This window comes from Balaenoptera borealis (genome assembly GCF_965194805.1).
Source record: "Balaenoptera borealis genome assembly, chromosome: 3".
NCBI classification, from domain to species: domain Eukaryota; kingdom Metazoa; phylum Chordata; class Mammalia; order Artiodactyla; family Balaenopteridae; genus Balaenoptera; species Balaenoptera borealis.
Window position 1 is genome coordinate 11577291 of NC_138866.1, and position 14484 is coordinate 11591774.

Below are 14484 nucleotides of genomic sequence, written 5' to 3' on the forward strand. Positions count from 1 at the left end.
ACATCTTCCATGAGAAAGAACATGTTGCTCATTAGAACTCCAAAATTGGCTTCCTTCCGGGAAAAATCTAACACTTGACAAAACTACTTCTCCCAGGCCGATGCGTGCCACGCCTACCAGATTGTTCACCGAAATGGGATTCCTGATGAGCAGATCATCGTGATGATGTATGATGACATCGCTAACTCTGAAGAGTGAGTAGGGAGTGCTTTGAACTTGATGGTGAGGAACTTCAGGGCATTTTAAAAAATGCACACAGACCCTCAGGAATGCTTAGATCAGCGGCCTAACATTAGAATATAAACAGGCTCCCGGATGAAATTCCACATGGCTGCTTCATCTAGAGCTTTCACCATATCTTGGTGGGACCCAGCAATGGCAGGGACATAGGAAATGGTGGTGAAGGTCCTTGGGCTGGGGCTTTGGAAGGATTTAAAACATGAATTCCCTCTCAGCTTGGGGAACTGACTCATCAGTGGGTTCTGTGGTGCTTGTTCCTAAGCTCTGAGCAGGGACACCTCAGAGGCCCTGTACACAGAAGGCTCAGTTGTATCTTAGAATACATTAGAACATCTAACCCGTTCTAGTCTCCCAGCTCCTTGTATGGGTACTAACCCTAACCCTATCCAGTCTCCCAGCTCCTTGGTTCCCAGACTATGGCCCTGTACTGTGATCACGTAACAGCTCATAATCCATCCTCAGCTTTAAAGCCTAAGCTCTTGTATTAAAGCCTTGTTTTCTGGTCTGTCTTTTTCTGAAAGTAGTTTTGCTCTGAGAGATCTCTTGATGACATCTTGCCCCCAAGATGCAATCTGGTGTCCAGCAGGAAGCCAGGCACACGGGGGCCTGGGTCCCTGTCCTCGGTTTGCAGAGCTCAGTCCTTCGCTGCTCCTGCCAGGAACTCAGGAGTTGTGGGACACCGAGACCCCCGAGCTGCTAAAATCACTAACACATTGGTGACCTCGGAGGCAAAGAGAAATGTCTGTGACAACCACGGTTGTTTAGTATTTTTAAGCATAACAGGGGCGTATTCACGAAGACATAGATTTCAGAGATACGTCAAATTGTGTGCTTCACTTGTGTCCTTTGATTTTCAGCAATCCCACCCCAGGAATTGTGATCAACAGGCCCAACGGCTCAGACGTGTACAAGGGGGTTCTAAAGGACTACACGGGCGAGGTGAGGCGCATCACTGGGTCGGAGCCAGCGGGGTCTGTTTCATTTCAGTGATGATTTTTCCCTCTTTCTTGTACTTCTGGAATCAGAACCTTATTAGACTGATTTCTGGTTAATGTTTCGTGTTTGTATTAAGATTTGTGCTTGAGGTGTAATTTCTGAGAATTTTGAAAGAAAGCAGAGGGAAAAAAAAGAATGTTAGTTGTAGTCTACTGATCTTTAGTTTCTAATCTTGTTGTACTTTAAGCCTCATAATAGATTTCCTTCCATAATACCTGATTTTCTTAGGATATTGCCAGTGATCTGATTACAGATTATCCGTGCCCTTTTCTGAAAATCAATTTTCTCAGCATCAGCCCTAGTACAAAATATATCTCTAAATTTTGTAAGATAGTTTATCATTAATATAGTGTATAACTTCCAGAACATTACCTGCTTCCCAGTCGATTGAGGCTGTGTACGTTGACACGTTTTTAAGAACACCATTATGACTTCAGCCTCATGGATTTCATAGTCCCTTTTTCGTAATGTCAGAGGGGTCGAAAGTAATATTCCTTGTGACAGGGAAACGTCTGGAGTTTAGCAGTTCTTTCAGTTTTATTTTTCTCTTTTAAACTCAAGAACATTTAAATCAGGCACATCATACATGTCATATAGATGATTCCATTTTTATAAAATTGTTTCTCTATAGTTATGTAGGGAAACATTTGGAATTTAGGTGGTGGGATTTTTAATGGTTTTTTTTCCTTGTGCTTTTCTGTATTACATTTTTTAACGATTGCATATCCATTTTACAAAATCCCCTTTAAGGACATGGAGTGTCCTTGGGAACTGGCCTTTAGGAGGCAAGCTGGTTGCAAAGGTCGGCGCTGATGTTCCTGCCGCCCTCTTTGCTGTCTCTCTGAGGCAGTGTGCTCTTCCTCTGTTCTTTGTCCCTACCTACCGACATCTTTGGGTTTCTCCACATGAACTTTATAATGGTCAAGAAGAAATGGCAGGCTTGCTGAGTTGGCATCTGCCAAAGACAAGATGATACTTGAGACGAGGTCATGCACATGCCCAGGAAACACTGGATCTTTCCTGGTTGCAAAGTGTTTGCCCTTAAACCTTAAGCCTTGGAGGTATGTGGACGGTGGCCTGGGCCCTCTGCGACAGACTCAGCAAACGCACTGATTTGGAGTGACAGCTGCATCTGATTTCAACTCCCAATTCTTTGTAGGATGTCACCCCGCAGAATTTCCTTGCTGTGTTGAGAGGTGATGCAGAGGCAGTGAAGGGCAAAGGATCTGGAAAGGTCTTGAAGAGGTAATGTCTGTTTTATGGCTGTCACACTTTTCTGAATGACGTGGTACTCCAGAACTGAGAATTCAAACAGGCCTTGCCCTTTGTTCCCGGACTATTTACCTGTGAGAGACGGCAGCGTGGGGACCTTTTCCCTGACAGGCTGCACAGACCTGGTGGCTTCTTTTGGCAGCCCATTTCTGTAACGAATTAACCCTGTGATCCAGGGTCCCTGGTGAGTCTCAGTGAACTGTTCCCCATCACTTAAACCCGCTGCGTTTTGTTGTCTGTGGATCCTCGTGCTGGTCGGTTCCACTACCAGTGGAACACACCAAGACAGGCGTGAGGCTCTGTGGCCAGTCAGGCTGTAGGGCCCCCGCCCCGCCTCCTGCCGACCCTGTGCTCTGATGGCAGGTCAGCCCAGTGGGAGGAGGACATCTGTAAGTTCAGAGCAAACCTCCGTATTGGGAGAAAACTCATCCCATTGCTTGCCCTGTTGGCTGTGGGTTACAGATGTCTTGTTTAGCATCTCTTTATGCAGCATTTTGACGTGATGTCAGGGACCTTAGGAGCATGACTTCAGAGAGTCTCAGGTACTTGGCAAATGGTGCTGTTTCCCTTATGCCCGAGGGGAGATCTGGGCACAAGTAGCTCGTGTGAGTTAGAGCAGAGACGGACATCTGCGCGGGATGAACCAGATTGCCTCCGAGTGAGTTACTGCATCTCTGCAACCTTGAAGCAGGGCCCTCTGAGTGGAAGCCTGGTGAGGGGGCGCAGGTGGGCGTCCCAGGCCGTGTGCAGGCCGAGGGGCCCGGAGGGGCCGTCGGAGCTGCAGGACCGTGCTTGGCGGCGTGTCCTGGCTCCCTTACTCGTTGCGGAGAGGTCTGGTGGCACAGCGTGGCCGCCCGGGATGAGGCCCTATTGCCAGAGGCCTTGCTGTCCAGATCACCCTGGGCTGTCTGCGGAGCCCCCTCCCGGCCGTGAACCCTGCAGGCTCTGGGGTACGCCTCGTGGTTCAGAACGGCACCCAGCGGGAGCGGAGGGAACGGGCTGCACGTCGGGCTCTGGGCTCCTCCTCCCACCTGGTTGGGAGACTGTAATCCTCGGACCCCTCCTGAGTTTTTTGATTGGGGTGGCTTTTCAGAGAAATGGAAGTAGAAATAAGAAGTGGTCCACTTGGACTCTCATGCTTGTCTGCGTGTCTCTTGGCAGTGGCCCCCGGGACCACGTGTTCGTTTACTTCACTGATCACGGAGCCACTGGAATACTGGTGTTTCCTAACGACGATGTGAGTTCTTCTTAATGTTTTAAAGACAAGCTGGGGGGGAACTCCCTGGCGGTCCAGTGGTTAGGACTCCACACTGTCACTGCCGAGGGCCCAGGTTCAGTTCCTGGTCAGGGGACCCACAAGCCATGTGGTACGGCCAAAAAAAAACAAAAACAAAAAAAACAACAAGCTGGGAGAATGGGAAACAAAACCTCAGTGTTGGCAGGCCACCTGTGATGCGTGTCTCTAACATCCTACAGCGCAGGTTCGTAGGTGGCTGCTGAGGGTGGGGTCACATTTAGCAGCTTGAAATCTATCCAGAGGCATCTCTTCCGGCAGGTTTTCCCTGCGTGTCTCCTGACATCACAGCATGAGTCGCTGTCCCTGAACTTGGGTGCAGTGCACTAGACGCAGTCATAGAACTTAGTCCCTGAATGCTCCGGACAAAGTGATGAGGAAGCACATCTGCTTCCCCTTTTTATTATGTGATTAAAGCCCTCGATGGTGTTCCGGGATAATGCTGTTCACCACGATTATCTCTCAGGATTTCTAAATAAGAATTTATAAAGCATCATTAAGACTTGATTAGTGGGTTATCCAGCAAATGGTTTCTCTTGATGTGTTTGGTCTGAATGTCCATATTCTTACCTTTCAGCTTCACGTCAAGGACCTGAATGAGACCATCCATTACATGCACAAACACAAGAGGTACCAAAAGGTAATGTCAGTGCTTGGGGTGGCCTTGGGGGAGGAATGTGAGGGAGGCAGTGGAAGCAAAGCCCGTGGTTCTTCGACAGGCCTCCTAACTCTGGATTGGCTGTGTTTTTTTGGAAAGGGTGTCCTTTCAATCAGTCTTGACCTCTGGTCTCCCAGGATTAACTTTTTGTGATTCTACAGCTTTAGCTGTTAGATCAGAATCACCGGCGATCTTGTTAAAGTACAGTGTGGGCCCCAGCCCCGGGATTTGGCTCAGTTGTTCTGGGGAGAGGCCTGAGGGTTTGCCTTTCTGAGTTTTCAGGTGATGCTGACGACCCTGGTCTAGGGACCACACTTTGAGGACTACTGTTTCTAGGGCTGTCACCAATCTGGGGCAGCTGGGGGGGAAAATACCACCTTCTTATTTTCCCTTTGGCCCTCTCTGGCCCCTTTTGCACCCTGTATGGAACCTGTGTAGCTCAGGCGTGTATGTGTTAGTAACGTGTTTTGCTCTTGGAAACTGCTCCCTGCGTTGGATGGCAGATCAGTTTTCCTTAGCATCATCTGTGGCTCCATTTTTTTCTGCATTATTTCAGCTAAAAGATCATTTTATTCTCTTAGCCATGCATAAATTTGGGTCCTTCTGGTTTGTGTGACAACAGCTTCTGTAGCCTCTGCTTCTTACAGCAGAGATATCTCCCAAAAGCAAAAGTGAAAGACTCTTAAGAAACAGGTCAAGAGAGTGGGCAAAGTCAAAGTAGCATTTGCGAGAGGTCTGTGCCTGGGCGGGGTGAGTTCACCTGTCTCATTCGCCTCCCAGATGGTGTTCTACATTGAAGCCTGCGAGTCTGGGTCCATGATGAGCCACCTGCCCCCCAACATCGATGGTAGGTGGTGGGAGCACTGGCCTCTGAGCCGGGCTGGGTGAGCACCTTGCTACATGGTGCAATTGGACATTCTCTGAATCTGCCCATGGGAAGAACCAAGTGTCTTACATAAGCCAGGCCTAGGCCAGCCTAGTGCACGGAAGTAGGGGGATACCTGTGGGCAGCTCTGAGCTTCTTCTACTCCTGCAGGATTAGTGGTCAGGGGATGAAGGGATGTAAGCTCTGGATGTGAGCTCTGTGGTGCTCTGCCAGGTTCTAGTAGGACTACTTAAGAGCAAAATCACAGTCTTTGGACCAGCCTCTGTCCTTTGAGATGTGTTGCTTGCCGGCTCTCTGATCTTGGGCAGGTGACTTACCCTCTTGGACCCTCAGACTTACTCATCTGTAAAATGGGGATAAAGATAGTGTCTGTTAGGAGAGTTACATTTTAAGCGATGACATTTGTCCAGCATAGTTCTGAGCCCATGGTAGCTAGGTAGAAAATGGTAGCTATTTCATATGTTCAGTCCATCTAAGTGTTTCTTTAATAAATGTTCACTTTCTGTGGAAATGAAATGAGGTCCATATCCTTCAAGATTCCAGAGTTACTCAAATCTGTTAGCTCTGTTCCAAAATAGCTGGATGTCCTAATAAGCACTCCTGCTTCCTCATTGCTGCAGAAAGTGTCTATCAGCTGGCTTCTCTTTTTCCACATTTAGTTTTAGATGAGTTACTGAAACTCAGTGAACAGGGCTGGATACAAGGAGGTCTCCCTGCCCCCCCTGAGCTGATCATAGGTGACCTGCTTTTTTTTTTTTTTAATTAATTTATTTATTTGTTTTTGTTTTTGGCTGTGTTGGGTCTTTGTTGCTGTGCACAGGCTTTCTCTAGTTGTGGCGAGCGGGGGCTACTCTTCGTTGCAGTGCGTGGGCTTCTCATTGTCATGGCTTCTCTTGCTGGGAAGCACGGGCTCTAGGCACGCGTGCTTCAGTAGTTGTGGCACGCGGGCTCAATAGTTGTGGCGCACGGGCTTAGTTGCTCTGCGGCATGTGGGATCTTCCCAGACTAGGGCTCAAGCCCGTGTCCCCTGCATTGGCAGGCAGATTCTTAACAACTGCGCCACCAGGGAAGCCCCAGGTGACCTGCTTTGATTGAACTAGGAAAGGAGGAGGAACTCAAGCTTCAAGTGGAATCCGCAGACAGCCGAGAATAAAACACGACTGAAATGTGTCTTTAATTCCTCATAGTTTATGCAACTACTGCTGCCAACCCCAGGGAGTCGTCCTATGCCTGTTACTACGATGAGGCGAGGTCCACGTTCCTGGGGGACTGGTATAGCGTCAACTGGATGGAAGACTCGGACGTGGTGAGGCATCTGGGGGCCGGCTACTCAGCTGAGGCTTAGCTGTCAGCTGCGATCGTCAAAGGACTTGACTGTTTTCATTTTGGCAGGAGGATCTGACCAAAGAGACCCTCCACAAGCAGTACCAGCTGGTGAAATCCCACACCAACACCAGCCACGTCATGCAGTATGGAAACAAGGTGAGTAGGGGAGCCTCGGACCCCTGATGATGCCTGGAGTCTCAGGCTGACTCAGCGGGGACGTTTCTCTCCCGGTGAAGAGAAACGGGATCCATCCGGGTGAGGAACGGCTGAGGCAGGGCTGGCTCTGCCTCTCATGGCCGCTCCATCCTGGAGATCCCACCCAGGCTTTGGAATCAGACTTCGGTTCAAACTCACAAAGTTGTGAGACTTTGGGCAACCTACCTGACGTCTCTGAAACCTCTCCGTTTCCTCCTTGGTCAAAGCCCTAGCGCACAAGGTGATGAGCAAAAAGCAGGGGGTCCATCACGTGCACGAAACACACAGTGAGAGGTTACTGAATCGAAAGCTTCTCCTGTGAGTTTTGTGGCTTTGCCCTGTAGAACCCCACACCCTGAATCCTCCGGGGTCCAGCCTTCCTGCAGTTGCAGGATGTTATCTTGACCCTTTGGCTATAAATTCAAGACTTTTACTGCCCCTACCCCCCCCCACCCCCAACTATGTTCAGAAGGGACCTAGGTGGTAAAATAGGTCAGTCCATCAGGGCTGTCCGGACAGAGGTCACAGCAGGTGGCTGCTGAAGGCTTGGGCCTTAGGTGCCACCCCTGGGGCTAGCCCTCGGGATGTGCAGAGGAGGGGATTTGTGGGGGGCTCCCAGTAGTCTGTACGACCAGACATCATCCCCCAGGTGGCCTGCCACCAGCTGAGAGCTTGCCAGCTGAGTTCTGTTCCTTTGATGTGAGCGTCGGCCTTGTAGAAGACCTTGTGAGCAGTCAGTCCAGCTATTGCCTTCAGCACTTCTCGGGCAGAGTGTGGACCGGAGGGCCCGGGAGCCAGCAGGGCAGTCACAGGCCACGAGAAGTGCACTCACGGGCAACGGGAAGTGCACTCAGAATGTCGTGGCCTTGGTCAGGCTTTTGAGGGAAGGTAGTGGGGAGGTGGAGCAGAGAGAAGGCCAGGGAAAGGTAATTCAGAGGGGGCAGGGTCAAAGGTGGCACTGCCCCAGCTTTGTCGGGGGATTGGAGGGAGGGAGGGTACCAGCAACAACTCTTCTTCCCTGAGCTTTCTCTTCTCTTTACAATTTCCTCAGCATTAGCCACGTCTGCTCTTGGTTGAGGAGGTATGAAGGATCTTTTCTAAGCATTATGTTTCTATATACATGTGTGTATATTTTATTTTATTTTTTTTTAAATTTTATTTATTTTATTTTTATTTATTTTTGGCTGCGTTGGGTCTTCGTTGCTGTGCGCGGGCTTTCTCTAGTTGCGGCGAGCGGGGGATACTCTTTGTTGCGGTGCGTGGGCTTCTCATTGCAGTGGCTTCCCTTGGTGCGGAGCATGGGCTCTAGGCTCACGGGCTTCAGTAGTTGTGGTGTGCGGCCTCAGTAGTTGTGGCTCGTGGGCTTAGTTGCTCCGCGGCATGTGGGATCTTCCCAGACCAGGGCTCGAACCCATGTCCCCTGCACTGGCAGGCGGGTTCTTAACCCCTGCGCCACCAGGGAAGTCCTATTTTATTTTTTGTTTTAGAACTGCTTTTCGATTAGCGTCGCTTGGTTTAGGACCATGACCGCTGGTAGCGTTTCTTTCCCTCTTAATCGGGATCCAGTCTGCAGTGACCCCTGCAGGCAAATGCAGCCAGGCAGGCGGGCCCGCTTGTTAGGCCCTGATGCCAAGTCGGCCCCGCCCCTCGGTGGCTTTAGCTCTGCCCATCTCAGTGGACCCAGACCTCAGCGCTGACCCGGACAGGTGCTCTGCACCTTCCTTCTGCTGGTCGCTAGGGGCAGGCGGGTGAGCGTGGAGGGGTGAGCACACCCCAGGGTCACCCCTGGCTGAAGCGACTCTGGCACGAGCGTGGCGGGACTGGGTAGCGGTTCTGCCGCAGAGAATGCCAGGCAGCTTCCAAGTCCATCATCGGCGGGTTTCAGGTGGTCAAATGCGTTGCCTCGCCCGCTGCTGAGGACCAAGCGCGTGCTTTCAGGCTGCGATTGTGACCCTTCAGTGGTCCTGAAACCACGTGGGGTGAGCTGTGGACTCCAGGACCCAAGGGACGTTTGGCACATCTGCTCCTCCCACTCAAACTGACTCTCTCTCTCTCTCTCTCTCTCTCTCTCCCCCTCCCCCTCCCTCCCCAGTCCATCTCTGCCATGAAGTTGATGCAGTTTCAGGGTCTGAAACACAAAGCTAGTTCTCCCATCTCCCTGCCCCGAGTCAAACACCTGGACCTCACTCCAAGCCCCGAGGTGCCCCTCACCATCATGAAAAGGAAACTGATGAGCACCAATGACCTGCAGGAGTCCAGGCGTCTTGTCAAGAAGATCGACAGGCAGCTGGAGGTAAGCGGTGGCGAAGCTGCGGCTCCCAGCCTTGCCGGGCAGCGTGCGCGAGTCCTGTCTCTGCCTCCTGACCATAAATCCGTGTTGGTGGGAGCCAAGTGACAGAGCTCTGGGGTCACCCTCCTCCTGCCACACTGGGAGTATATGGGAAAGGAAACCAGGCTTTGCACTCGCTGTAAAATGGACACAAGTGAGCAGGGCAGAGGCCAGCTTCATCCTTCATCAGTAAACTGGCCTTGACCTCTTTGGAAGCAGGAATCAAAGAGAGGGAGCCCGTCTCCTGCCAAGAAGCCACGGCATGTGGGTGTTTCTTCTTTTACACCTAGTTGCTCACAAGACATTTTTATTTTGCTGCTTGGTGAGTTAGTAGCTAATCATATTTAAAAACAAAAACCCAGTCCACAAAAAATTTCTGCTGCCTTAGGAAAATCATAGTCACAGCCCCACATTCTTCCTAAAATGCTTGAGCAATCTTTTACGATGACTGGGTTTGTTTTCAGCAGTTCATCTGTTTGTTTGCAACTGGCCGAATTTCTTTTCAGATTCTAGCTGTGTGGCTAGAACCACCACGTGTGTCCTCACGAGATGCTGGGCAAAGACTGTCTGTTCAGCAAAGCCAGCTGTGCAGACTCTGTTCCCTCCTCAGCACAGCACAGGGATTGATGTGCTGGGATACAGCCTCAATTTTCTAGGAAAGAAAAAAAAAAATCTACATGACCTGTCTTAGAGTCGTACATCTCATAATCCTGACAGTTAGCAATCCTACACGTGGTACATTAACCAGGATGGGGTTTTTGTTGTAGTTGTTGGTACCACAGGGTAATACAACAGTTCTCATATTTTTTTGCTCTCGGACCTCTTTACACTCTTAAAATTATTGATCCCAAAGAGCTTTTGTTGGTGTGGGTTATATCAATATTTACTGTGTTAGAAATGAACACTGAGATTTTTAAAATAGTAACTCACTTAGAGATAATAATAAACCCATTTTGTGTTAATATATTTTTTATGAAAAAGAATTATTTTCTAAAATAAAAACAATTTGGGTGAGAAGAGTGGTATCACTGCACTTCTGCAAATCTGTTTTCTGCCTGGCGTTCTAGAAGACGGCTGGGTCATCGTACCTGTGCCTGCATTCACTGTTGGGCTCTTTTGTTCTGGTTGAAATCTATAAAGAAAATGTAACCTTACACAGATAACACAGTTGGGAAAGGGAGGACATTATGGAGCCCCCAAGAAGCCTGGGGGACCCCTGTGGTCCTGGACCGCATGTTGAGACCCGCTGGTCTGGCACACAGTGGGCAGGGAGCATTCGGGCATGAATGGAACAAACCCTGGCTGGGGAACGGGAGGGTCAGGGGACTCGATTGTAAGTTTTGGTTGATATGGAAACAGCTTTCTCCTTAATGATGCTGGTTTTCATTATCTGGGAAGAAAATGATGTCCACCCTTTGCGTCCTTCTGTCTAAGCATCTGATGGTTTCCAGAATGGACAAAGGTGCCTGTGAACACATAGCACCGCTTATGGGACAACAGTCTACTTTGGGGCACAATTTCTACATGCCCTCCCCCCGCCTCCCCACTTCCTTAGCCTGGGCCATACCTGCTCTTCAGGTATTCAGATTTAAATGCTTCCATCGTGCCCGAAGATCCCTAAAAGGCAAGGTATTTCTGAAGGGTTCTAGCTGTAACAGAAGCCTCGCGTGTGCGTCTTTGGCCACAGAAAGCATCTGTTGGCATCTCTTTCAACATACTGGGGTGGAGGCTCTATGAAAGAAGCATCTAACTGGTCCAGGGTTCCAGGAGAGACTACATTAAGTAAGATACATTTGGAAAAGATGTGTTTCTTCACAGGTCAGAAATGTCATTGAGAAGTCAGTGCGGAAGATCGTCGCCTTGATCTCAGGGTCTGATGCCGAGGTAGACAGGCTCGTGTCCCAGAGAGCCCCGCTCACGGCGCACGACTGCTACCAGACAGCCGTGTCCCACTTCCGCATGCACTGCTTCAACTGGCACAACCCCACGGTAAGCCCAGACCCTGGGGCTGCCGGCCTCTGCACCCTGCCTTCTGTGGGCCAACTAGCTTGGCCTTCCTCTGCATCTTAAACCCCAAACCTGAGTTAGTACGGTCCACTGGGAATCGCATCAGGTGCATTGCCTTGTAGAAGGTTCCGCCTTGTAGAAGAAGCAACAGGCTCATTCAGAGGCCTTTGGTGGGGATGTGAGAGGAGGAAGGTCATCCAAATTCACTGACCCTAAATCTTGGCCCCAGACACTCTGAACTGTCCCAGTGGCTGGGACAGCTTACCAGTCATAGACCATTCAACTGCCGTTCCCATTGGCCTTTGAAGGGGACTTCCTTCTCTTCACACTGTGCCGTCCCTGCCGAACCCCACCCCTCCGCCCTGCCCCTTACACCAGCCACGCAGGTTTTCTCCCTTCTGGGTCTGTTCCGACCTCTTCCCCAGATTTGTTGTTGAAGCAGGCCCTGGCCCATGGAGGAGAAGAAAGGACCTAGTTTCTGCAGATTGTCGAATGTCAGGGTTGGAAAGTACCTAAAAAGCCTCCTTTCTGGTCAGTACTTACACGATGCTTGGCTCCTTATAGGGAAGGGGTTAGCAAACTGGGGCCCGCAGGCCCATTCCTGCCCACAGCCTGTAGGGTTTTTCCCTCCACAGCCTGTTTTTATAAATAAAGTTTTATCTAAACCCAGCCACACTCTACTCAGTCACATAGCTTTCACCCTGCAGCAGAGTTGAGTAGTTCACGCAGCCTGCAAAGCCTCAAATATTTATTGTCTCGCCCTTGACAGAAAAGTTTGCCAGGTCCTGCTTTAGACCCACGCTCTTCGATAACAGTACTCACTAGCCTCACGTGGCTCCTTAAACCTGAATTTAAATTGATTAAGGATTGACATATACACACTACTATATATAGAATAGGTAACTAAAAGAACCTACTAAATAGCGCAGGGAGCTCTACTCAATACTCTGTAATGACCTATATGGGAAAAGAATCTGAAAAAGAGTGGATATATGTGTATGTGTAACTGACTCACTGCTGTACAGCGGAAACTAGCACAACATTGTAAAGCAACTCTACTCCAATAGAAAAAAATTAATTTAAAATAAAGAAATAAATGGATTAAAATGAAACCAAACGTAAAAGTCAGTTCCTTAGCTGCAGTAGCCACATTTCCCGTGTTCAGGAGCCACATGTGGTGAGTGGCTACTGAATTGAGAACGTTATAGAACATTTTCATTGTTGCAGAAAGTCCTCTCTGGGCTGTGATGTGCAGACCATGGTCATCCTCAGATACTTCTGAGGGTGGAGTGCTGGGCACTTGAGAGATAGCTCTCCATTATTAAGAGGCTCTCAATTTTATTTTTCACTTATTTAACAAAGCATTCTCTTTATTTAATGATTTTTAAAATTCCCATTTATTTAACAAATACTTAATCCTCTGGTGTTAACATTTTTGCCTGCTGGCATCACAGAAAGTGAATCTCTCCTTTCTTCCTCTTGTGAGTTCTCAGGTTCCCTTGAAGTGTTTTTCAAGGTAAACCACACCCCCAGTTATTTCCGTCTTAGTTGCCATCTGTTTGGCAATCACTTACCATCTGTCTCCCTCACCACTGTGTCCCAAACTAAAAGCCAGGCTGCCAGGGGGAGGTCTGAGCTAACAGAGGGGAGCAGGGCCAGGGGGTTCTCATCCAGGAGTCCTTACCTGGGCTTGAGGGTGCCGTAGGAAGCCTGCCAACCCCCTGCACATGTGCGTTTTTCCTGGGAGATGGTCCATAAATCTCACCAGATAATCTAAAGGTGGGAGGGGATCCCTGACTCAATAAAGGTTAAGAACCATTGGTGTAATTTTTTTTTCTTTTGTTTTGACTGCACCAGGCGGCTTGTGGGATCTTAGCTCCCCAACCAGGGATCGAATCTGGGCCCTCAGCAGTGAAAGTGCGGAGTCCGAACCACTGGACTGCCAGGGAATTCTTAGGAACCACTGGTCTAGATGCTTTACAGATTCCCATGTTAGGAGTTGATCGTGTTATCAAATGATGATGTTTGATCATGCTTTTTGGTTTGTTTTCCTCCAGTACGAGTATGCTTTGAGACATTTGTACGTGTTGGTCAACCTTTGTGAAAACCCTTATCCGATTGACAGGTAACCCTGCACCTGGCATTTGAAGGGTTGGTGTCCTTCTGAAAGCAGAAGGGCACGTGTAGCACTGCTGTCCTCTTCTGCACGTGGGCACTTTGCTTCTGCCGGCTTCTACCTCTCACTGTGGACGAATTCAAAATAGATGCATCCCCAGGGTTGCTGGGTTGGGTGGGTCTGTCATACATGTTCCGTGGTGGGTTCTGTTCGTCTTCATTTCTTCAGGGTTGACCAACTTCGGGTTCAATAACTTCTTCTTCCCGTTTCTTACAGAATAAAATTGTCCATGAACAAGGTATGCCTTGGTTACTACTGAAATGCTGTCGACGCTTTTCTGAATGTGAACACGTCCCTTAGAATGTGTGCTGATCAGAGACAGAAGAGCTGGGGCCAGAGGGAGGCTCCCCCCGCGGCTGCAGGCCCTCCCGGGGATGCGATCAGGCCACGCGGGCCGCACTCCAGGCCTCCCCCAGGATGGCTTGCTCACCTTTACCGACTTCCCCAGCTCTTACAGGTCCTGTGTGATCCTCTGAAAAAGCCACAGATTTGGGAGGCTAAATCTCTGCACTGAGAAAGGTGCATTTGCTTTTTAAGAGGGTTTTTTTGCCCATGACTTTTAAGGAGCGACACGTTCACTGGGGCTTCTGCAGCCAGTGAAAGAGTCTTTGAGGAATTTGAAGTCAGAACCTCTTACGTCTTTACAGTGATTTTATGGAAGAGGGACGTAAACCCCAAATGGAAAACTATTTTTAGAAAATAGTATAATTTTTGATTGCTTTTGTATTTTATTTGTCAATAATGGACAAGTCTGAAAAATAAAGATTTATAACTGAATCCGAGTATTAATTTCAGGTCCCCGACTTTGTAGTCTATGCTCCTGGCCCCTCCTGGTGGGGTCCACTCCCCATCTGTCTGTCTGTCTGTCTTCCAGCCTCCCCTCTCCCACACCACCACCTACCACTTTGCTCTCCCTGCTCCCCCGACCGCCTGGACTTTTCAGCCTCCTGTGCCTTTGCTCCTTGCTGTGCCTCGTGCCCTGGAGTGCCTTTCCCTCCATCTGATCCATCCTCAAGGTGTATCTGAAAGTGCCCTGTCTTCCTCAGCTTCCTTCTCTCCTACACACAAAAGTCCCCTCTCCTCTGTCCGTTGGCATTTGCATTTT

At 49.4% G+C, this 14484-nt stretch overlaps 1 protein-coding gene across 2 annotated transcripts in view; it reads left to right on the plus strand.

Moving 5' to 3' along the window:
* LGMN (legumain) overlaps nt 1-14156 on the plus strand; it is a 37221-nt gene extending 23065 nt beyond the window's left edge. The window contains exons 3-14 of one of the 2 annotated variants that reach the window (XM_082387209.1): nt 97-194; nt 1098-1179; nt 2396-2481; nt 3670-3745; nt 4380-4442; nt 5241-5307; nt 6534-6652; nt 6739-6828; nt 8960-9160; nt 11015-11185; nt 13261-13328; nt 13596-14156. In XM_082387209.1, coding sequence (XP_082243335.1) covers nt 97-194; nt 1098-1179; nt 2396-2481; nt 3670-3745; nt 4380-4442; nt 5241-5307; nt 6534-6652; nt 6739-6828; nt 8960-9160; nt 11015-11185; nt 13261-13328; nt 13596-13638 — 1164 coding nt within the window. In that variant the 3' untranslated portion in view covers nt 13639-14156. The remainder of the gene's footprint in view (nt 1-96; nt 195-1097; nt 1180-2395; nt 2482-3669; nt 3746-4379; nt 4443-5240; nt 5308-6533; nt 6653-6738; nt 6829-8959; nt 9161-11014; nt 11186-13260; nt 13329-13595) is intronic. The other variant, XM_082387210.1, reaches the window with a different exon arrangement.
* The last annotated feature ends 328 nt before the right edge of the window (nt 14157-14484 follow it).